General features: G+C 36.7%; 1 protein-coding gene across 1 annotated transcript; it reads left to right on the forward strand.

Moving 5' to 3' along the window:
* Positions 1–1,804: 1,804 nt before the first annotated feature.
* LOC115223393 (ornithine decarboxylase antizyme 2-like) lies at positions 1,805–24,417 on the forward strand. The gene is given in 5 exon segments (XM_029793906.2): positions 1,805–1,994; positions 12,137–12,191; positions 12,193–12,446; positions 19,275–19,360; positions 23,765–24,417. Coding segments are annotated over 5 exon segments (615 nt in total). The 5' UTR covers positions 1,805–1,902; the 3' UTR covers positions 23,893–24,417.
* The last annotated feature ends 561 nt before the right edge of the window (positions 24,418–24,978 follow it).

Below are 24,978 nucleotides of genomic sequence, written 5' to 3' on the forward strand. Positions count from 1 at the left end.
TTCTATATTAGTAATAGTAGTAATGGTGGTGGTAGTAGTAATATTCTATGTTACTTATGTAGTAGTAGTAGTAGTAATAGTGGTGGTGATAGAAATATTTTTTGTTTAACCCTCGGTCAACCTTAATCGAGCAGGATTATGATCCAAATCATTCCATCCGTGGCCAACCCTCCGTTCTTTTTTATTTTCATGGGTATATAGGACTACAATAGTGTCAAATATATGTATATTTTTAAGTTTTTATAACACAGTGGGGTATGATCTGTGGGTGTCATTTGACTGCTATTTCTAGCAGGTGGATCTGTCACGTAGACGCTTTGTATGGAGCGGCTGTAGTAGTAGTAGTTGGGGGAAGGGTAATGATATAGAGAGAGGGAGGAAGAGAGAAAGAGTGATAGTTAGAAAGGGAAAGAGAAAGGTAGAGAGATATAGAGAGAGATAGAAATGGACGGAGAGAGAGGGAGAGAAGAATCTAGAGAATGACGTAAAGAAGGAAATAGAAGACAAGGAAAAGAACGAAGAGGAGCGGTTTTTTTTTTGTGAAATGTTATATTTTTGATAAACTCTCACACGCACACACATAGATAGATAGATAGAGAGAGATATAGAGATAGATAGATAGATAGATAGATAGATAGATAGAGAGAGAGAGAGAGAGAGAGATAAATAGAGAGAGAGAGAGAGATAAATAGATAGAAAGAGAGAGAGATGATAGACAGATAAATAGAGAGAGAGAGAGAGAGAGATTATAGAGGGAGGAAGTGAGAACATAGTAAGAGCTTCATAGTGAAGGTGAGGAAAATAAACGAGGAGAAAGAAGCAATGCGTTTAGAGAGAGAGAGAGAGAGAGAGAGTGAGAAGGGGAGGAAGGTCAAAGTGAGTGAGTGAGAAACTGAAAGATAAACTCCGAGTAAGAATAGAGACAGAGAGAGAGAAAGACAGCGAGGGAGAGTGTGTAGCAGGAAGAGGAGAACGAGTGAGTGGAAAGGATAGGCAGATAGTACAAGAGAGAGAGTGAGGGAGTATTATGTCACGACGTCATGCTTGCTGCCTACCTACTTACCTCTCAAACATTGTCTTTCCCTCCCTCTCTCTCTTTTTTAGATCCTCCTACTACTACGCTTGTTTTATTTACTCTCTCTTTTTCTCTACCCCTCTGTCTTCTTTCATGTTTGCTTTTCTTTCGTTTTTTTTACTCTTCCTCCCTTTTTACTCCCCTTCTGGTGTTTTAACTATTAAAAGTGAAATATATACATTCACACACGTATAGTTAAGTATATACACTCGCACACGTATATGATGTATATATATTTATACATACATACGCACATGCAGAATGAGAGAGAGAGAGTGTAAAAGAGATAGTGGGTGGGAGGCAGAAACATATATATATATAGAGAGAGAGAGTGAGGTGGGAGGTAGTTATTTATTTAGAGAGAGAGAGAGTGAGGTGGGAGGTAGATATATATATATATTTAGAGAGAGAGAGAAGAGAATGGGTAGTGGGAGGTAAAAACTTATATATATATATATATATATAGAGAGAGAGAGAGAGAGAGGGAGAGTGAGAGAGATATGTATGTGTGTGTGTGTGCACTGAAAGAGAGAGAGTGAGATAAAGGGAGTGTAAGGTAGGAGGCAGACACACACAAACACACATAAACACACACACACACACATATAAATAATAGAGAGAATGAGGGGGAGTTAACAAAGATAGATATATATAAATTGTAGACGGAGTAGGAGGAAATATTAATTCGTGTACTCCTCCCTCTCACACCCTCCCTGGGTCTCTCCCCTTTTTAATTGTGGTCTTTTCTTAATAAACCAGCATTTCAGAAGAGCTTAGTGGTTAAAGCAAGCCAGTAGGTTGTGTGTAGCCCTGCTCCAAGCCTAGTAATGTTGTGTGCCTCCAAGGCTATAGTTATAGACGAAAACTTTGGCCCACAAGTAAAAGAAGAAGCAATGCCTTCCTTACAGCGTAGTGATACGTAGGTATTTTTGGTATTTTATCTCCCTGCCACCCTTGTCTCTTCCTCTTTTAATATATATTTAATAATATTATACACGCCAGTCTACTATGAATTATAATTATTATATACATAGAGTAAAAGAGAGTTATTATTTATATATATAGCAACGTATTTGTATATACACTCAATTTCTGTGGCTTATCTTTGGTTTAGAATCTGCATATATATATATATATTTATTTAGTATATATAGAGAGAGATTCTAAACCAAATATGAACTACAGAATGTGGGTGTATATATATATATGTATATATAATGTGGTTTGTAATTAAAATTGCCCTTCTAATGATTTATAGTAGTAATTAATATATTTTTAATTTAAAGCTAATTTTACCGTTTATCGTTACCAATTTTTGCGTTTCTGACGCGAAACTCCAGGTAACGACTAAAAAATATAATGTATATATATAAGTCCTATACATATGTATATATAAGTCCTATATTTTTATTTTCGTTTGTAAATTCAAACGTATATATTTAATGTGGCTTTTAAGCCCCAGATCATCTCTTGTCGAGTGTATACCTATCGAAAGCGTTCCAGCCATGACCATTCCGTCTTTTATTTAGACATACTTTAAACTCAAAACTTCATAATCCAAAATGTCCTTCCTTTTTTTTTTCTTTCTGCCTTTTTAAGATTCGCCTTCATAATTTTGCGAGATACTTACCTGCTATTTCTAGCAGGAATAGCGTGCCCCCAGGCTTTTTTCTTTTCCTATTAAAAGATCTGGTCAGGTCGTTCATTCTATTCTCTGCCTTTCTTTTATTTTTTTCCCTAATATTTTAATTACTAAACCATTCCTTTTTCGACTTAGCTATTCTCACCCCCATATGACCTCCTTCGCAGCCAGCCATTCCATAACCAAACCCACACACAACTATATCTTGTGATATCTGTGCTGCTTGAGAGAGGCAGCCTTTTGCGCTCACTCCAAATGCACGTACAATATACATAATATATATAAATATATATATATATATATATATATATATATATATATATATATACCTCGCACGTGTATATGTGTGTGCGCATGACTTTGTAATTAATAAGCTGTTCCCCAAAAATTATATAAGATGTGTGTAGATATACATATATATATATATATATATATATCCATATATGATGTCGATGTGTATGGGTGTGTATGTATGTATATATATAAAACATACGCATGATGCGATATTTGTGTATATGACATCATAAATGGGTGTGTATTATCTACGCACATTTGAGCATAATATTCTATAATTAAATAGCTCTTCAAAAAATATATACCTATCTACGATGCCATCTTATATATACCGTTATGTGTATAATCATAGGTGTTTGTGTATATGTAACTATCTTAATTGATCTTTTAATAAACTATCCAAAAATTATTTATTCTCATCTTTGATCCTTACCGTGTGTGTTTGTATATATACCTATATAGGTATAGTTATATATATTTATATATATATATGTATGAAATCACACACACCTATACGTTCGTGTATATTCCTATATTAATTAGTTGATAATTAATAACCCAATCTCCCAAAACGTGGTTTATAAATCCAGATATATTCTCCTAATTGAATTTTTGTAATAGAAGCTATGACACACCTTCCCCACCTTATCAATAAGTGATCTAATTGGAATTTAAAAGATTTATCTACGACGAATCATCCAGCTCTACGCCGAAATATACTCTGTGCTCGCTCTGCCCGCTAGAAATAGCAATTAAAACTTCCACAAATTATAAACCATCTTCTTAAAGGACACGTGGAATTAAAGGTGTTTGGAAAGAGAAAAAACAAAAAACGGGATGGTCAACTTTGGAATGCTTTCATCATACCTAGGTGTATTCTTTTGAGGTTATCGTCCTCTCACTAGACCTCATCCGCCCTCCAAAATACTCGAGCATTCGAATCTGAATACATCTTTAATTTATAAAATGCGTATATAATGTAATATATGAAATTTTGATTGTAGCGTTGGGTATTTTTTCTCATAGTTTTTCATTTTGGGCCTCACGTTATTCGTGCCCTGGTGTTTAAATTATTGATTTTAGTACCTGGAAGAGATAGAAGTTAAATGTTTTAGGCCTTTACTGTTCATGAATGTTTTTGTTTGAGGGAGGGAAAAAAAATTAGCCTAAATCATGGGAACGGTTAAAAGGGGGAAAAAAATTATGTAGTTTTTGCTAGTTACAACTTACGAATCGGAAAAGTTCTTAAAGTTTATTAAAATGATTAACGAAATTAAAATTCACCCCCCTAACTTTTTAAGATATTTTAGTTGTATAAAATAAACTTAGTGAAATTAAAAAGGCGTGTGTATGTACATACATATATATACATAGTGTACATGTATATAAAAGGTAAAATATACTAGAACCGTAAGATTGCCATAATATAAAATGTGTGATTATATAGTGTACATATATAAAATATAAATTGTGTATATGTATATATAGTTTACATATATAAAATAAATAAAAATTGTGTGTGTATATATATATAGTTTACATATATAAAATAAATAAAAATTGTGTGTATATATAAATATAGTGTACATAAAGTGTGTATATATACATACACGTCATGAATATTTGAATATTGGATTTTTAATGGATATTTTGTAGATGATAGAAAATAAAGTGAAATAAACTATTAGTGCGTGCGTATATGTACATTTTATATATACGCCCCTTTTATATGCACACATTGTCATAGCAATCAAGGTGCTCTAATTAATGCCCACTGTCGTATGGATGGCCGTGTGTGTATATATATATATAATATATTTATGATGACGTTGGTCATAACTGGATCGTTTTTGATATTATGACTAGAACAACGTCTGCTCCATTAGAGACCTACGCTGGGAAGACAATTAGAATAATTATCCTGGATTGAAATTATTAACAATAATTAGCCATGAGTGAGTTAGTGATCGTAAGTCTCTCTGCCTCTAATTAATTGTAGATGACTGACCTAAGTTGCGGAAGAAAAAGACTGACTAAACAAAAAAATTAATTAGGTTGTTGACTATCGGATATTGTTTTGTTTTCGGGTCAGTTGTGATTGGAGTCGCTCCAGGCGTGCCCAGCCAATCTTGTATATACTTTGTACTACTTTTGTTTCAAAGCAGATTTAGCTGCGTAGCTAATCTCTCTCTCTCTCTCTTTATGTATATATCTACCTCTCATTTTTCTCCATCCCCCTCTCTCGCTTTTCTGTATATTCCCCCGTTCCGCCACCCCCTTATATATACATATATATATATATATATATATATATATCTTTCTTTTCCTCATACTCTTTCTACCTTTCCTCCTACCCCCTCACTCGTCTTTAATTGTTCTTAGATAAGAGGGAAGACACTCACACACACACAAAATGATCTAAGGATTATACTAAAGAAAATGAGCTAATTTCGTGCTAGAACTGGCATTTTAACTTCCTACTTGGGAGAAAAGATTAATAATTAGGAACTGAATAAATTCTTCCTTAGATAATTTGTTAGGCGTATACCATACACACGTGTATATGTATACGCGGTATATTCAACCATTATTTATATATGTGCCAAAAATATGAAAATAGATATCTGCTTAGTTGTGTATACACGCGCATCGGATTTAGTGTCAGTTTTAATCATTATAGCCCTAGGTTTAAGCCTTGTTCTGAGCCAAAATTGATCGAGAGAGATCCAGTTTTATTTATATATATATATATTTTTTTCTTAATACACACCTACATGCTACGTGTGTCCAACATGGTATTTGCTCCATTTATTTAAAGCCATTAAGAGTATCGATTTTCTTTTCTTGAAAAGAAAAGTCTATATGGCTGCTATTTTTAGCAAAGTCGAACGGCCACGTAAGAGGCTCGAAAGTTACACGTGATGTGGCTGCGTTGAAAGCTTGTGACACGCGCACGCGCACACAACAGGAGACTTTTTATTTGTTGACCGAATTTTCTCTGTTAAAAAGGGATTTTTTTTAAATATTTGTATTTGCTCTCAGCATTTTTAGAAAAATGGTTTTAAATTTACTATTTTTTTTTTTTTTACTTGTGTGTTGATGTGACAGCTATCAATCTGTCAAGATGAAGCAATCACACACACACACACACACACATATATATATATATATATATATATATATATATATATAATACAATTTTACTGAACCTTCAGTTTTTTTATATGCTACACCACTGGTGTGAAATCGATTTTAATTAAATTAATATCTAATTTCTCACCCTCATTTTAAATTTATATATATATATATATATATATATATATATATATATATATCTAAACTTCTCCACCCATTTCTACAATTGGACAAGTAAATTAAGAAAATTGATGGATTTTAATTTATTAAAGCTAGTTATATGCATTTTATTATATACACACACATGATATGGCGGTGCTCCAGTATGGCCGCAGCCATTATTTTGGAATGCCTGAAAGAAATTATGTGTAGCGGATGCCTTTTATTATCATTGATAAGGTTCTTGCATGTGCAGGATATTCTTGTAATTAATCCGCTGCTTAATGTTATCAGCTGGCTCATTATCCGAACTGCTTCGTCATACGCACTAAGCTGTGTATTATTAGCAGCATTCGTCTGCCGCCGACATTGTTTGCAAACGAAAAGATAGTTATTATCCCGTAACTTTAATGGCTCAATAAATATCGATTGATTAAAAAGGAAGTAAAAGTAGCAGATTGGAATCGATATAATCGATTAAAAAGCCCTTTGAAGCCGCTGCTCCAACATGGCCGTATTCCATTGTGATCGCCCCAAAAAAGCTTGCTTATAATAGTTTAGTGTATCATTTTACATACACACACACACATACACACTTGAGATGTGTATCTTCTCAGTAATTAAGCATTAGTTCATCCGAACTGTTTCCCGTTCATTAAAACTGCCTTCTTCCAATTTTAGCTTTCTGTATTTTGTAATTAGGAACAGAAAACAACCGCGTAATTAGACCCAAGTTATTGAAAGATAAACTAACGCTTAATGTCTAATCATCTTCTGCGTATATGATCTTAGATTATATATATTTATATATATATATATATATAAATAAATAAATATAATAGTAATTATGTAAGTGATAATTTAGTTCGGAATGGGCGCTGACTGCGTACATATATAATGAATAAAATGGCCGCTTTCATGGTTTCCAGTTGTTAAGACAGAAATAAACGCTGATTAAAGGCAGTGACTATGAAAACAAAATATTTATAAGCGATTTCAGGATCTCTCGTGTCGGCGGGTGATGGGATTAAAAAAGGGGGCGGACAATTTAGCGTGTTTTAATAGAAATTTCTGTTTTAACTTTCGAAACTTGTAAAATAGCATGGCGGAGTAGGCATTAAATTGATGCATGCTAGTTTTTTTTGTTTGTTTGTTTTTGTTCGTTAGTTGGGGTTTTTCTTTTTTCTTTTTTACCCCCTTCATTAATAGGGGGCGGGGGCGAAAATGTATTATTTGCTGCGGTGCTGGTATTTGTCATCTCAATACCCCCCTGACATTATTTTCTGGCAGAACAAAACAAGGGAGATAATCATTGAAGCGTTCAATGTTCCCCAGCCGTGGTTAGAACTCTGCTGTTGTTGCTTCTGGTGCCAAAAGGCGTCAGGAAATACCATTTTATGGGCAAACATCGATTCCAATTATTCTACACGTCATTGTTTACAGCTTTATCTATTTCGAGTTCCACTGATGCAAATTATAAAGTTGTTTTGTTCATAGTTCGCTTACATTAATCCTCTTAATGTTATCAGCTGATAATCTGAAATGCTTCGTCACATATTGTCACTTAACGTCCACTTTTCCATGCTTGCATGGGTCAGATGGAATTTTGTTTATGGATATTAGCACAAACTTTTGAACTCGGTCAGATGCTGCACTGGGCAAATATTTTCGAAGGGCATATTTTAGTGATCCACCAGCCGACCCCATTCCTCTCCCAACCAAGGTCTATCTAGGACTATCTTGTTATAGTGTTTTTCTTTTTCCAAAACTGCATAGTTGGTGTAATTTGAGCGCTGGTTTAGCTTCTCTTTTTAGCAGATCGGACGACCACATGAATGTTTCCTTGTTAGATTCCATACCAGAACAATGGCGCTATTTTTCTACATTTCATTTTTCTTCGTTTGCAGTATCATTCCCTTTCCTGCAAATCATTTTATGCAGAATTTTAGTGTATTTGAAAAATAAACACTCGAAGTCTGTAGTGGGTTCATTGATATTAGGTGTAATTACATAATTCTCTTCTATATCCAGGTTTAAAGTTTTTTTTGCCTTTCTTAAAATGTTAAAAATCCTTATCAAGGTTATTTTCTTTGTAAACGCTTTTATCGATTTTGTTCTAATAAAAAAAAATTGTAATTAGTAAAAAGTTTGGGCGTTTTCAGTTTTGATACTCCATTAGCTTGGTCGCCATATTTGTGACTGGAAATGAGGGATAAAATATGTAAAGAAACGTTGTTATGAACGTTGGTGTTATATTTAATTCTTAGATTTATGTATTTATGTGTGTCCAATGTTTTCTATACAAATATTATGTTTGTTTTCAAACAAAAGCGATAGAAAAGTGCACATTTCCCCCATTATTGCAGTCTGTTGCAGTTACATCCCTTGCTCACCACATTCACCTCCAAATGGCGTCTCTTTCTCTCTCACTCTGTCCTCCATACTTAGTTTAAAATACTTTTTCTCTGCTGCTGCTTTTCAACTTGTACTGTGTTTTTGCTCTTAAATATTATTTCTCTCCCTCTTCCTCCCTTCAATGCTACAATTGTTAAAAGGCCTCGTCTTGTCATTTAACCCAATTAGTGTAGCTGAATTTTTAGCTAATAGTTTTGGGGTAGGATGTAGAATAGACAGGGAATCTAATTTAGCCATTTTATTCTGGAGACGATTCACTTCCAAATATATATGTATGCTGTTCTTGTTTATAGATACATCTATCAATGTGATGATTAAATCGTACATAGGGCATTCTTTCGCCTTTAGCAGCTAAGAAAATATATCGTTTAGCTTACATTCGGTTTATGATCACAAATTGAAAATGTTGGCATTATTCAGCAATGTCAAAGAGGAACACGCCTCTTGCGATTTGGCATCACACAAATATACAGGACTTTCAATTCTTAATGTCTTGATTTTCTTAATTACGGAGATTACAATTTTGAAAAAGAAAAAAAATGCCGATTGTTTAGGATAATTTTCCACTTTCATTTTAGACTATTGGCATCTCTCATAAAATCGTAAGAAAACCTATCTTTGGTTTATAATCATGTCGAACCTAATTAGGATCTGTATGAACCCTTGGGAGTCTCTTTTACATGTTTTAGTCATTTGTCTGCGGCCATGCTGGAGCACCGCCTTTAGTCGAAGAAATCGACCACAGTCGAGTCTGAGATTTTGTCAAAATTTGGGGTTTACGTTTTGAATCAAAAATCCATTTGTGGTTGGTCGACCGACAATGCCCTCTTCCTTCTCTCCTTTTTTTATTCTTCGGGTGTCATAAAATAGTGAACGAGAATAGTCATGATAGTCAAAAAAAGTCACGTTTTTAAATTTAAATGAAAACGAATAAATGCAGTAAAAGCACCAAATTTATATAATACTATTACACTTTGCGGGGGCGGTGATTGCATTCTTATCTTTAATACTGCTAAGAAGATTGACAAAATCGCTTCTGGAGTTTTTCAAGTGAATATTTCGTCCGACTTGTCTCCCCGTGACTTTTACACGTGACCCCCCCCCCCAGTATCCCCTTTTTCCGCAATTTTCTTCCTCTGCCTCTACAAGACCTGAATTTTTGTCCCTCCCCTCTTTCTACTTTAGATAAAAATTAATACCCTTAAGCAAGTCCGAACGAAACTTCTTAGGGTTCTCTACAAACGCATCCACATTTTCAAAACCCGTTACAGATAGATATGGGATGGTCAGTAGTTGGAACGCTACAGAGGCTTTGATCTGAGGCTTGACCCTTTGGCATCCAGATTATTTTGTCAAATGTAATGGTCATTTATTCACCCCGTTTTGAATTAATCCTGCATTTTCTCATAGCTTTGAGATTCGATGGTGTAATTACTTTTAGAATGATAGGGTAGGTGTGAGAGACCAGTTCTGGCCACTCAACATAAAATGGGTAGAATATTTGGACCAGGCATGGCCAGTTTAAATGCTAAAGGGTTTGGCCAGTTCTCTGTCGGTCAATATGGCCCTTGGAGGTTCATATAAGATTTTAAGACTTCTGCACATCTACAATGCACAATGTATTTTTTAAATACAAGCCCTAATATTTAATTAGAAAAATTCAGTTTTTTTTAAAACATCAAATGACTCAGAGGGCTCATTTGAGTAAAACAGTTACCGAAGGGTCCATAGGTTTAAAAAAAAAAACGATCCAGTGGCTGTGTGATAAGTAGCTTGCTTACCAACCACATGGTGCCAGGTTCAGTCCCACTGCGTGGTACCTTGGGCAAGTATCTTCTACTATAGCCTTGGGCCGACCAAAGCCTTGTGAGTGGATTTGGTAGACAGAAACTAAAAGAAGCCCATTGTATATATATATATATATATATGTATGTTAGGGTGTTTACGTCCCCGTAACTTGGCAGTTCGGCAAAAAAGATTGATAGAATAAGTACTAGGCTTACAAAGAATAAGTCCTGGTGTCGATTTCTTTGACTAAAAAGCAGTGCTCCAGCATGGCCGCAGTAAAATGACTGAAACAAATAAAAGAATATAGAGACTATAGAAAAAAAAAAATTGGTTCAAACACTGGACACTGGAGACCAGTCTTAAATGCCAGAGAGGCTGATAGCAGCTGTTTCTCTTGCTGCTGTATCTGTTATTGATATGATTGAAACTAGAACAGCTGCTTCTACTACTTGCTGATAGTCACTTTATAAGATTCCTTATTTTCAAAATTGCAAAAAAAAAAAGTGACTATCATTAAGATGGAAAAATATTTAACATGACTGATTTGAATTTAGATTTGAATTTCCCTTTGACCTTTCAGCATTTGAACCAGCCAGATTAGGCCTTTTTACACCTACCTTACAATGTCCTAAAAATAGCCACATTATTGAAATCTCCAATAATGCATTATTAATTCACAGCAATGTGAATAAATGTTCCATTTTGACAGATTAATCTAAATGCTAATTGGCAAAAACATTTTTTTTTTTTTATATAATCAGGAAAGGCATTTAGATATTAACCCATTAATTCCTACTGTCCTATAAATAGGACACTAAATGAGAACATTAGATAAGCTATATCACATTGTTTCAGTGTCCTATTTATAGGACACCGAGTATTTCCATTTCTATTTGAAGTAAAGGAGTATTAATAATTATTTTTTTCATTTTAACCTATTTTCAATCATCTGTAAACATTTTAAAGTAATATTCAGAAATGTAAGTCCTCTGGGTTAAGTTATTCTTGAGCATCCTGGTGGTGGAGTGCAGAATTGTTTTTTAGAAGCTATTTCTTGTCCTTTGTGTGTGGATTTTCTTCCATATGGTGAAGAGCTATGACCTAAACATCAGTTTCACCATGCATTAGACCAGTGGTTCCCAACCTGGGGTTCATAAAGGTAGTGCTGGGGTGGGTCCGTGAAATAAATTCAAATTTTCCTGTGTATACATAAGGATAAGCATGTTAAAAGGGGTTCCTTGGGAAAACTCATTTAATTAAAGGGCTGAGAACCACTACAGTTGACATTTTTTTGTTGTTGAATTTTTTTTTTTCCCTCTCTAGTTTCAGCTCAGAGCTGCGGCCATGCTGATGCACCGCCATTCATCATTCATTTATATGTAATATCCTGTCCTTTAATGTCCAGAAAATGGACTTTAAATGATAATCTGAAGAATGAGGGTGAAATCAGATTCTAGGATCTTGTCTTTTATCTCCTGTGCTTGATGTTATCTTCCTTTTTTTTTTTTCTTACCCTTGGAAAATATAATTAGGTACCCAATGCAAAGACACTTTTTTTTTTTTTTTTTTTTTTTTTTTTTTTTTTTTTTTGTATATTCTAATGTTTTCTTTTTTTGATCTCTTTCCAGGTGGGAGACGGAGAGATATTGTATATCTCTCGGTACTGGGCCTCGGTGGTGTTCCTGACGCCCCCCACGCCGAGATGTCTGAACTGACAGAGGGCAGCGGTGTGGGGATCAGGAAAGAGCCCCCTGTCAATGCCAAAAGCCCATATTTTGGGCATTTAGGGGCTTTGGCACAGGCACAGGTTGCCTCGAACTTGTGCTTTAAAGTTGAAGTTGCCGAAGGGATGCAGGTTACCTGGGAAACTATGCTCGTTGATGGCAAGTTGTTTGTGGAGATACCCACCGGTATATTACCAGAAGGTTCTAAAGAAGGGTAAGTCTTAATGTTTCTTTTTCTGTTCCTTAAACTAGCTGCAGGTGTGTTTAGTGTGGTTTAAGAGGTTCTCTTTACAACCCTTGTGGTTTTGAGTTCAATCTCCCTTTTCTGGCCCCTTGGGCAAGGGCAAGCATTTTTTACTATTGTATAGGGCCTGCCCTATCCCTTGCAAGTTAAAATTGTTACTGGAAACTGTGCTGAAGTTCATTGGGCCTATATGCACTTATGTGTAAGAATGTTTCTTTGTTCTTATCTCTCAACTCTTGACAACAGGGGTCCCACATGACTTGGTATTTATTTTGTCAAGCCTTGTGTTGATCGCATTGACGAACCACTCAGGTCAATTAGATGAACTAAACTTCTCAAGGTCGTGTATGGAAGCTGCGGGCGCGAGCCCATGTGAAGCTGGCCGCGGGTGCAGATCTCAGTAGTAGTAGTAGCAAATATTTGAACAAGACCTTTGAAGTGGAAAAGAGTTCCATGCCAATGGCAGTCGAGCATGGGTCAGTCGGTCCTAAGAAGCGGGCGAAAGCTTCCACGAAAGGCGCTGGATCCATCGTTGTTGTTGTTGTAGCGGCCTCGCATCGAAAGGGAATTGGGTTAATATTCCCAAACCCGAACCAATGACTTGGACAAGTAAAATAGTTAATCTTGGAATAGTCAAGTTTCTGCTGTTCTTTTATACCAGTCTCCTCCACCGAATGATATCTCTGGCTTATTTCACCCTGGCCATCTCCCTCTAACCCCAACCACCACTACCTTATGAAACCCTATATATTAACTGGCTCATATCAAGTCTTGCTCTAATTAAGATATTAAGATGCTAATTCAATGGCCTTTAATTCTCTCTGCTGCATTTAATAAATTCAATGTCCTTATCAGTTGATTCCAATACAAGTGAGAGAATTCTTCACCATTTTTATTACCAAATTTCTAGAATGCATTGTCTTTGTTTCGGTTAAGTTTGAAAATGAAGACTTTAGCAAAATAACTGTCGTTATTCATTTGATGTTTGGAACATAAAGTTAATACAATGTGGTTGGCATTAGGAAGGGCATCCAGTTGTAGAAACTCTGCCAGATCAAGATTGGAGCCTGGTGCAGCCATCTGGTTCACCAGCCCTCAAGTCAAAATCGTCCAACCCATGCTAGCATGGAAAGCGGACGTTAAACGATGATGATTTTTTGATGGAAGCTTTGAATTTAGATAACTTTCAAAAGAAGCAGTATCTTGGAACCAAAGGTGGTCTCAGAAGTGTTAAAGCTCAGCCATTTAAATGCTGTTGAAGATGTTATTTCAACCTGTTTGTACTGGCATCAATTTTACCAATGAGGCACATACAGGTACACCACCAGTTTTCCAGCAACTTATAGTCTGGCACCCCCTTTTAACCTGGATCAAATTACACAGAGTGGGATGGAGTTGACTTGAAATTCCTGTGGCCTCCAGTTCTAGTTCACTGCAGCCACAGGTGGCAATGTGTGCATCGTGTTTTATGTGCATGATATATGCTGCACTTGTTAGCAGGGATATCCTGATTTAACCCTTTCAATATCAACCTGGCTGAAACCGCCTCTGGCTCTCTAGTAAAAATGTCTTGTTTTCAAAAGTTCTGAATTAAAACCTTCCACCAAACTTTAGTTGTTATGTTCCTAACACTAGCTATATCTTGCGGGGAAGATGGCCAGGTCAGAGGGTCTTGCGAGTGACATTAAAAAGCATTCACCACTCTCTGTAAAGTGGTTGGTATGTTAGGAAGGGCATCCAGCCATAGATACTATACCAAAACAGACAATTCGAGTCAGCTCTTGTCAAACTGTCCATCCTCTGCCAGAATGGAAAATGGATGTCAAATGATAATGATGATTATTATCAAAAGGATGAATAGTACCAGCCTTACTGTGAATTCCGACTGGTTAGGATTGGTTGTGCAATTATGTTGAAGGATGATGAAATAATTGCTTCCTTTTCGATATCCACCCACCCGTGACCATCCCTGGCTCTATGATTCACACTTCCTGCCTAATGTGATCTAAATCAAAGCCTTCCATCAGAAGTCCACCAGTTCAATATAAGTGAGTGATTTCATGGAATTCTTCATTGTTATTTCCAAAACTGATTGAAACAAACATATTCTGAACCGAAGCATGAACTTGTTAGCTTTCTGTCAAGTTTATCACTTATTCCCATTATGTTGTGGCTTTGAGGTTTCGATGATGTGATTGTTTATTTTTACAATGACATTGTAGGATAGGTGTGATAAGACAGATCTGGTTGGTTGAACATAAAACAAGTAAAATACATTACAACAGGAATACGGTAAGAATACAATGAAGAGGTCAGTAAACTGGCAAAATTAAATGTTGAAGAAAATTCCTGTCTGTATTTAGTTCCAGCTCTTTACCATGAGGTCAACTTTAGCTTTTTAACATAATCAACCGTTGCCTTCTCACTTAATTTCTTATATTCGCACTTTTGGAAGTAATTCAGGGGAGTGGACTGAAAGAATTGTTTGAGTATTGGGCGGGGCGGGGTGAGGTGGGGGAGAATACCTTGTGGTATTTATTGCTTAACGCTTTGTTCTGAGTTCAAATCCTGCCAAGGTCGATACAATAAACTGAGAGACAAGTGGTGACATTGATATAATAATAATCAACCGTTCCTTCTTCCCCCCTCCTCTGCTCCCCCTTGTGCCTATCTTTGCAACAATGATTATTCATGTCAGTGGAGGGTTGTTGTGGAATCAATGACTCATTGAACGAACAACCTTGACGTATTTTCATTTATCTTTTAATGTTTTGTGCTAAAAATTCCTCAGTTGTAGACTTTGATTCCTTTTCTGTAAAGTTTATTTTTCTTATCAGTCAATAAAATAAGTATTTAGGTTGGGTTAATCAGTTGACCCGCTGCCCTACAATTCTCTATCTCATGTAGACCTCAATGTTCAGAAGATAAGCTCAGCCCAGTTTCCATCTCATTTAATCAATTGATTAAACTTTCAAATTACTGCCAAACGTAAATGCTTATTAACAACTTACATTGTTTTGAATTAATCCTGCATTATTTCATAGCTTTGAGATTTCAATGATGTGATTAAGAATAACATTGTAGTGTAGGTGTGATAGGTCAGATCTGGTCAGCTGAATATAAAACTAAAAGGGTTTAGTTGATCACAACACTCCCCCACTGCATTAATACTCGCAACAGGATGCTGGTCAGTTGCTGGTCAGTTGCTGGTCAGTTGCTGGTCAGTTGCTGGCTCAATTCCCCTGTGAAGGTGCATCACCTACTGGTTATGTTTTTGCACCCCTAATCATAAGATAATGGTTTCAATTCCTGAATTGGCTGGTATGATGTGTTCTTGGACACACTTAATTTCATGTTGCTTCACCAAACTCGATTGAAAATAAAATGTAGATCTAGACCAGGGCTGGGCAACTGGAGTCCCTCGGCCTGCTCGATACTTTCTTGAAATGGGTGACCGCTTTATTGGGTTCAATTTCAAAATATAATTGTATGTACAGTTCTGTATTTAAGAGATGAGGAATTATGTACATTATTTACATTTGGCAGCTATTTGTCATCTTGTTTGTTGTTAACACATAGCCTACTATAGCCTCAGGCTGACCAAAGCCTTGTGAGTGGATTTGGTAGACGGAAACTGAAAGAAACCCATCATATGTATTATGTATGTTTGTGTGTGTCCTCCCGCCATTGCTTGACAACCGATAGTAGTGTGTTTACATCTCCGTAACTTAGCAGTTCGGCAAGAGACTGATAAAATAAGTACTAGGCTTACAAAGCGTAAGTCCTGGGGTTGATTTGCTCGATTAAAGGTAGTGTTCCAGCATGGCCACAGTCAAATGACTGAAACAAGTAAAAGAATAAACGGAAAGTATTAAAAAAATTCTTGATTCTGTAATTTGATTCTTTGACTATTTGTACATAAAGTATATGAGCAGCCCTGAAAAAACTTTTGTGATTGAAGTGGGCCCGCAGTGTAATTTGAGTTGTCCAGGTCTGATCTAGACATAATGTGTTGTAGCATTTTGAGTAGAGAGCTTCTATTCACATGCTAGAAACAGCAGCCAAATCTTTCTTTAAACAATTAGCATTCAGATTACTCGGTCATATTTAATACTTATTAATTTACAAAAAAATTTTAACTAATCGTGTATAACTTCATAGCTTTGGGATTTTCATTGATGGAATGACATTGTCGGGTAAATGTGAGAAGCCAGATGTGGTCAATTCGAACATAGAACCAGTGGAATATTTGGGCCTGGTGTGGCTGGTTTAAATGCAAAAGGGTTAAATCTCATTTTCATATTTAATATGGAAAGGACAGATTGAAGAAACTGGTTCAAGAAATCATGTTTTAAAAATGGGGGGATGGTCACAGCTGGAACGACTTTGATCATAGGTCTTCTCAGTCAGGTTTGACCAGGAGTTCAACCACTTCATTGTGCTGTTGTTTATCCCTTGATTAGTCTAGACTGATTCTTGCTAAGACCACAAGTAATCTCTCGTGTCCATTCCATACATTTTCTATGACTCTGCTAATCCAGCACTTTAATGAGCTGGCTAATACCAAGTTATTAATCCTTAAGTGTTAGGATTATTCCATCAGACATGGTTTCTGGATTAATGATGGGTGTTATCTCGGTGAGCTGGCACAATCATTATCACGCTGGGTGAAATGCTTAGCGGCATTTTGTCTGCCGCTACATTCTGGGTTCAAATTCTGCCGAGGTCGATTTTTGCCTTTCTTCCTTTCGGGGTTCATAAATTAAGTACCAGTTGCATAGTGGAGCCGAGCTAATTGACTGGCCCCCTCCCCCAAAATTTCAGGCCTTATGCCTATAACAAGGTTATCTTGTATCTGTGAGATTTCGATGATGTGATTGTTTAATGTAGAATATCATTGTAAGGTAGGCGTGAGAACATGGACCTCGTCTGTTTGATCATAAAATGGGATATTTTGACTGGATACGACCGGTTTAAAATGTGAAGGCGTTCAAAGGCAATAGTCATGGAAGAAAGGAAACCTTTTGTCTTATTTCCGGCAAACTTAATCTGTCCTGTGAAAAGTCAACAGAAACTGTTTACAAATGCTGTGTAAAATGCCATTTAAGCTTTTTAAAATTCTTCTATCAATCACTCTTAACATTCTTAGTGGTGGTCTTGGGCTGACTGTCGGGTGGTAGGATGGAGAGAGGATATGGTTAAGATAGGATTAGCTTTAAGATTATAATCCTGTTGCTTGAGGTTTGACCAACAGCTTTCATCTGGCTGTGTGGCTAAGAAACTTGCTTTGTAACCGCATGGTTCCAGGTTCAATCCTACTGCATGGCACCTTGAGCAAGTGTCTTCTATTATAGCCCTGGGTCAGCCAATACTTAATGACTAAATTTTGTAGATGGAAACTGGAAGCTATACAATAATCCCTCTTTTTTACAATAGGACAAAATTTATATTATTTGCTCTCAACCGAAGCAAGGCTCTAACCTCACTACCTCCTCCTTGTCCCCCAATAAAAAAGTGTGGAGGGGGTCTCTAATAAACCAGCCTCTCAGTCCAAAAAAAAAAAACCCTGCGATAGGTGAAAATCCACAAAGCAGAAACAGTACTGTATATATTTTATTATAAATGCAAAACAACGCTACAGAGGAATCCGTGTAAGCTTAGATAACAAACTGCAATATGGCGAGGGATTATTGTATATGTTTAGAGATATATATATATAGCTATATATGTATAGATATATATTTGGCTATATATGTATATCTGCATGTATGTTTATCTCCTTGTGGACTTAGAGGTTCAGCAAAAGTTTGCAAGAATAAGTACCTGACTTGGAAATAATTACTGGGTTTGATTTGCTCAACTCACACCCTTCCAGCTGGTTTCTCTTCTGGTATGTTCTGAGGTGACTGGTGCGTTCACTGTGAAAAAATTAGTGCTCAGAGTGAGCCCTGCCAGCTTGCATACGTAAAGCATAGAATGATGTAAAATAACCTACATTAAAGAGAAATGGTTAGAGCAGGGAATTGATAAAATACTGGGTGACTTTTACTTGCGGTTTGTTAGTCATTTTAATTCTTAATTCTTGCCAAACGCTTGTTATAAAAGAAAAAATGAAAGTTTAGTCTTGGTGTCAAGATGTAACCCTTTTGATATCAACCTGCTTCAAACTACCCCTTAGTTTTAATCGGGGCTGGCTGGAGTCGGAAACAAGGGGTGGCTGGAGTCAGTAAAGCTATAGTGACTCCAACTCCCAGTGTCTTTATTCTTTAATATAAACCAGTTTTAACAAATAGGCCTACTCAGTACAAGTGTATGCTTTATGAGATATGTAGACCAGAATCACTTAATTACATAAAGAGGAATTTGTATTGGGTTAGGGTTATTGTTCTGCCGTGTTGCCGTAATATTTTGATCGGTCTGTCAAAATATCTAATTCATCCAAAGATATTTCATTGTTTTTTTTTTTTTCTATGTTTTGTGTCTTCATATAAATCCTTCTCAAGTTGGAATTGCTCTGAAGCCATATCAGTTCTTACTCACCCCACCAAAAAACAGAAACAAATCCTTTCTTTATTTCAAACTGTACTGAAAATTTCCCAGCCTTTACAATAATATTTAGAAGGAAACGGCTTTCTTTTGAAGCTACGAGATCTGTGATGATTTATTTTTAGAACGATATTGCAAGGTAGGTGTGAGAGGTTGGATTTGACTAATTTGAACATAGAAACGCATAGAATATATGTGCCAGAAATGATTGGATTAAATACTTAAAGGATTGTTTCTTCTTTTTCCTTTTAGCTTGGTTACTTTGCTGGAATTTGCCGAAGAGAGACTCCACTGCAAGAATGTCATAATCTACTTCAAAAGGGATCGCAACAACAGAAGTAAGTCAAAACCACTTTCGGTTTTTTTGGGTTTTTTTCTCTTTCTTGTGGTAGCTGAAGTTTCCCTCTTTTCTTATCCTTGCTTAGAATATAAAAGAAACACTTCAATTCCATACTCCCTAATATTTTAGAATCTGAAGGGGTCGTTGGGGTAATAACAATTCTTTCCAGTTTATTAAAACTGCGTTATCTAAAGTCTTCATCCTTTCTCTGCATACACAAGCATTTTTCTCCCTAAAGAGTATAGGCCATCAACAGCCCCAGCTTTTCTCCTCTGTTCGTGACTCTGGGCCCTCTTTTCTGTTTCTATCCAGCTGGATCCCTACTTAAGCTTTCCTTGTTTCTCCAAAGGATGTCCCTCTCTCAAATCTTGTTGCTTTTGACTCCTCATCGATGCTTCTGTAAACTTTGCCTTTTTTCTTTCTTAAACCTTGGTGGGGATGTTGGCTTTATGCAAACCCATTTTTTTACCTTCTGGAAAGAGCTGGTCGATATTGCTCAGGCCTCTGTCTTTTGACTTGTCCAGCCTGGGAAGCCCTAGTCGGATCTTGTGCTGGCATAGCTCTCTGGGTCATTGAGGCATGCAAGCCATCACGCCACAAGGACTGGGTCCTGTGGTAGTCAATCCATTCCTTGTATATTTCTGATGTCCCTGTATTAAAAATTTATTTTTTAACTCTTAATCATTCAGACTTCTCATAGATTCACATGTGGTTACATGTGTGTGTGTTTACCATGTGAACTATGGTGAAAAAAATGAAAGTTATGGTATATAATCTTTGTGCAGAGGTTCCTTGAGATATGTAATTTATTTTAAGGCTTACGCAAGGGTAAAAATGTTAACACTTCTGTAGACTTAGCTTATCTCGCACCAGCTTTCCGGCGAGATTATCTCCCCTTATCGTAGGGAGACGGCCTTCAATGCCATTTGGTAATCATGACACATCCTCTCCAGGAGGAGATAATTTTTATAAATGAAGAATTTACACTCTGTGGTATTTTATGTAACTATAATTTCCGTTTATATACATGCTGCTGGTCACTCTGAGTTATTTAGATTAGCTTTTGTATATATGTAATCTTTTTAGTCACTGCCATGAGTTGAGTAATTTTGCTATTATTTCTAGCGGGTTTAATGATCACATAGAGGGTTCTTCATTACTCTAGAAAAGAAGGAAGGAAAAAAGAAACCCCTGTAATATCCTAGGTTTGGTTCTTAGCTGATGGATCAACTCGTTAGCTTTCAGATTTCTTTGTCAAATGCAGTGCTTGTTTTCTCATATGGGAGACCCCCCCCCCCCTTCGGTCACGAATGACCATGGAATTGCACCTTCAAAGATACCCTCTGAGGCACAAGTCTTGGCAAGGTTGTTTATGGAAGACCAGCAGTTGCCCATGTATACCAGCCTCCCATCTCTCCATGCTACCAATGTTATCCAAGGGAAAGGCAAAGGGGCCGATACATCTTGGCACCAGTGATGTCGCAGCTCATTTCTACAGCTGTGTGAACTGGAGCAACGTGAAATAAAGTGTCTTGTTCAAGAACACCACATGCTGCCCGGTCCGGGATTTGAACTCACAACCTCACGGTCCTAAGTTCAGCACTCTAACCACTGAGCCATGGGCCTTCACATATAGTTTTGAAGTAATCATGTATTGTCTCATAGCTTCAAACTTTCAATGTTTATTTTTAGGATGATACAGGGTAGTGTGTGAGGTCAGAGCTGGCTGTCTTTGAACATAAAAGCAGGAAGAGTATTTGGTCCTAGATATGTCTGTAACAAGTAAAATACAAAACCCCCAAAATACAATGATAGAAGCTGGAACTGTCTGTGCAAGGTCCTAAAAGACTAACTTCAAAGTATTCTACTCTTGCTGGTTTGAAAGAAACGAAGCAAGCTTGCCTCACTGGATGTTTAATAGATTATGATTTGGATTCTAATTAAATTATGAACTACATGACCAGGATAATGGGTGATAGAATTAGTCAGGCATCACACAAAGTAATTTCTGGAATTGAGCTATTGCATCCTGTTGTATTTGAGTGTAAATCCTGTTCAGCTGTATCCTGTTCCGTTTTCGGTTTAAATCCGGTTGTGGTTGGTTTTTGCCTTTTTTTTTTTTATCCTTCCTGGTTTTGGTTAAATAAATTGCCAATGGAGTAAGAGGGTGGAGGTGGATCTAATAATACTTCCTCACCGCCAAAAATCTTTTGTGGCTCTCAACTTTCAGATAACAACATCAAAAGACCAGTTTCCAAGCAACTGTCAATTGGATTTATTTGTGGAGTGCAAGTGGTGTGTTTGAGTTATTGGGTGGGTGGGTGTGGGAAGGTTGCATTCACTCATTTTTTTTTTTAACCACTGGTCAAGGTGCTTGACCCTTTAGTATTCATATTACTTGAAGTTAATGTGCATTTATTCACATTTGATTATTTTTAGAGTGGCATTGTATGGTAGGTGTGAGAGGTCCGATCTGGTCAGTTTGACCATAGAGCAGGTAGACTATTTGGGCCAGATATGGTCAGTGTAAATCAAGGGTCTCCAAAGTGGTCGATAAATGCACATCTGAATTTTTATTTTCTTGTACGTAGCTGGGGGTTGACTCCATGAAGGAGTCGATGGTCTTAAAAATTTTGGGTCCCATGATCTAAATGCAAATGGTTCAAACACTGGACACTGGAGAGGGGCTAAATGCCAGAGAGGCTGACCAGCTGTTTCTGTAGCTGCTGTATCTGTTATTGATACAATTGAAACTAGAACAGCTGCTGCTACTACTACTACTGCTGCCATTCCATTATGGAGTCAAATGAAGTCTTTGCCTGGTTTCTTGGCTTGCTAGAAATAGCAGCCAAATGACAGTGTTTGAAAAATAAGTGATGTACACATTGGCTAAATGTGGTTTTAGATGCTTTTAAACAAATGGGGCTGGAGCACTTTTGGCCATGGGAATGTTTTAACACTTGATTAGTCTACATTACTTTGTGAGATATGTAGATCACAATCACTTGATTACATAAAGAGAAGTTGGAGTTTTTTGTTTTGATTCCACAGCCCTGGTGGACCCTGGTTGAATACTACTGCATAAGCTTTTAAACCCATTTCTGGCCCCAATTTTTTTTTGTTCTTTGGTTCTTGAGTGGACAACGGGTGTTTGTTTAAATGGTAGCAGTTGTTTATAGTTTGTTGGCTGATGACAGCTAGAACCATTGTCCTATTTAGTGTAGCAGCTGTCACAGGAAGAAGAGTGGAGGGGGGGTAACAGTTGTTTATTGGAAGATACAAGGAATTGGGTTTTAAGAGGATTTAAAAGGAAACATTTTTTGTTGTGAGATTTTGCTAGTTTTTTTATTTTTATTTGTTAGGCAAAACTTTAAGGTACATCCGTAAGACAAGTTCAGGTCTCAATATAAATATAATGGTTTACCCCAGTGCATGACTGGTACTTGTTTTATTGGCCTTGGCAGAACTTGATCTCAGAACATAAAAGTGGATGAAATATTTCTAATCCATTTGTCGGTGTGCTAAGTTCCATCAGCTTACCACCTTCAAAAGATTTATATTATTTATTGCCCACAGAACGTGCTAAACATAGAGGGGACAAACAAAGACAAAGGGATTTAGTCACATCAACCCAGTGCATAACTGGTACTTAATTTATCGACCCCCCAAAAGGATGAAAGGCAAAGCCGACATCTGTGGAATTTGAACTCAGAATGTAAAGAAACGAAATACCTATTTCTCTACTACCCACAAGGAGCTAAACACAGAGCGGACAGACAAATGGATTGTCGATTACATCGACCCCAATGCGTAACTGGTACTTATTTAATCAACCCCGAAAGGCAAAGTTGACCTCGGCGGAATTTGAACCCAGAACGTAACGGCAGACGAAATATGGCTACGCATTTCGCCCGGCATGCTAACGTTTCTGCCAGCTCACCACGCACGCACGCGCGCGCGGGCGGGCGACACAAGCATGGTTGTGGTAAGAAGTTGATTTCCCAACCACATGGTTCAAGGTTCAGTCCCATTGTGTGGCACTTTGTGCATTGTCATCTCGGGCCGACAAAACACTTGTGAGTGGATTTAACGGACAGAAACTAAAAGAGGCTTCTCTGTGTGTGCGCGCGCACGCACACGCACACACACACACACACACACACACACACACACACACACACACACACACACACACACACACACACTTTATCTCACCACCACCACTGTTTAACTGGTGTTGGTGTGTTTACATCCCCGTAGTAAAGTGAAAGTAAAAACTGGTTTTAAATATTAAATTTTCTGACACATTTTCCCCTTTTTTTCTTACGTGTATGTTTACATAATGAATTTTTTTTTATGTTTGTTTATATATGAAATTTTTTTTTCTTTTTTTTTTCTTCAGGTTCCCTCATCAAGACTTTTATGTTTCTTGGTTTCGAAGTGGTTCCACCCGGCAATCCTCTAGTCCCGAACATTGGCGACTTAATCTTCATGGCATATACCATCCTAAGCGACGATCTCTCAGACTGATCTGCTTACCTCTATTAAGATTCTTTGACACTCAGGTTGCAATATCGTTCTTCTTTTTAATCGAAAAAAAAAAACAATTTTAAAAAAGACCATTTTGCATCAGGGATACAGTTACCATTATTCTTAAGTGTGAATCTAAAAATAAAATCTATGGATTTTTTTCCCCCCTTATTTCCTTTTTATTAAAAATTAGTTTTGTAGAAATTTATTTGAATTTTTTTTCTTTTTTTCTTGTGTCTAGATAAGATGTGATTGCACAAAAAACTCAAAAATTCAAAAAAATAAATAGCCCGAAAAATACACATATATATATATAATATAAATATATATGTATATATTATATGTATATATATATATATATAATATATATACATGTCTTTATTTTTTTAACATTACCATTTAAACAATGGAGATGTCCTTGCAACCTTTCTTTCCAAGAATCTTACCCTCTGTCAAAGAAAAAAAAAAACATTGTATCCATGAGTTATAAAAAAATTTAAAAAATCACCCCCCAAAAAAAAAGAATATATACAGAAAAATTACAAAAAAAAAATAAAAAAACTAACTTAAACCATTGTACATTTGTCTTAATCTTTTGTGTTATGTTTCTTAATATCCTGTTTTTGATGTTATTTGTTGCTTGGGATCTTTTCCATTTGGCCGCCAAGGTTTAAAAAATTAAAACATCATCGTTTAACGTCCGCTTTCCATGCTAGCATGGGTTGGACGATTTGACTGAGGGCTAGTGAACCAGATGGCTGCACCAGGCTCCAATCTTGATCTGGCAGTTTCTACAGCTGGGTGCTTTTTACGTGCCACCAGCACGGGAGCCAGTCAGGCGGTACTGGCAACGACCTTGCTCGAATCTTTTTACACATGCCACCGGCAAAGGTGCCAGTAAGGCGATGCTGGTAACGATCACACTCGAATGGTGCCTTTTATGTCCCACTGGCACGGAAGCAGGTTAGCTGCTCTGTCAACGATCACACTCGTATGGTGCTTTTTGCACCCTGCTAGCATGGATACCAGTCATTGAATTTGATTTGATCATCATCATCGTTTAACGTCCGTTTTCTGCGCTAGCAC

This window comes from Octopus sinensis, linkage group LG23 (genome assembly GCF_006345805.1).
Source record: "Octopus sinensis linkage group LG23, ASM634580v1, whole genome shotgun sequence".
Lineage (NCBI taxonomy): Eukaryota > Metazoa > Mollusca > Cephalopoda > Octopoda > Octopodidae > Octopus > Octopus sinensis.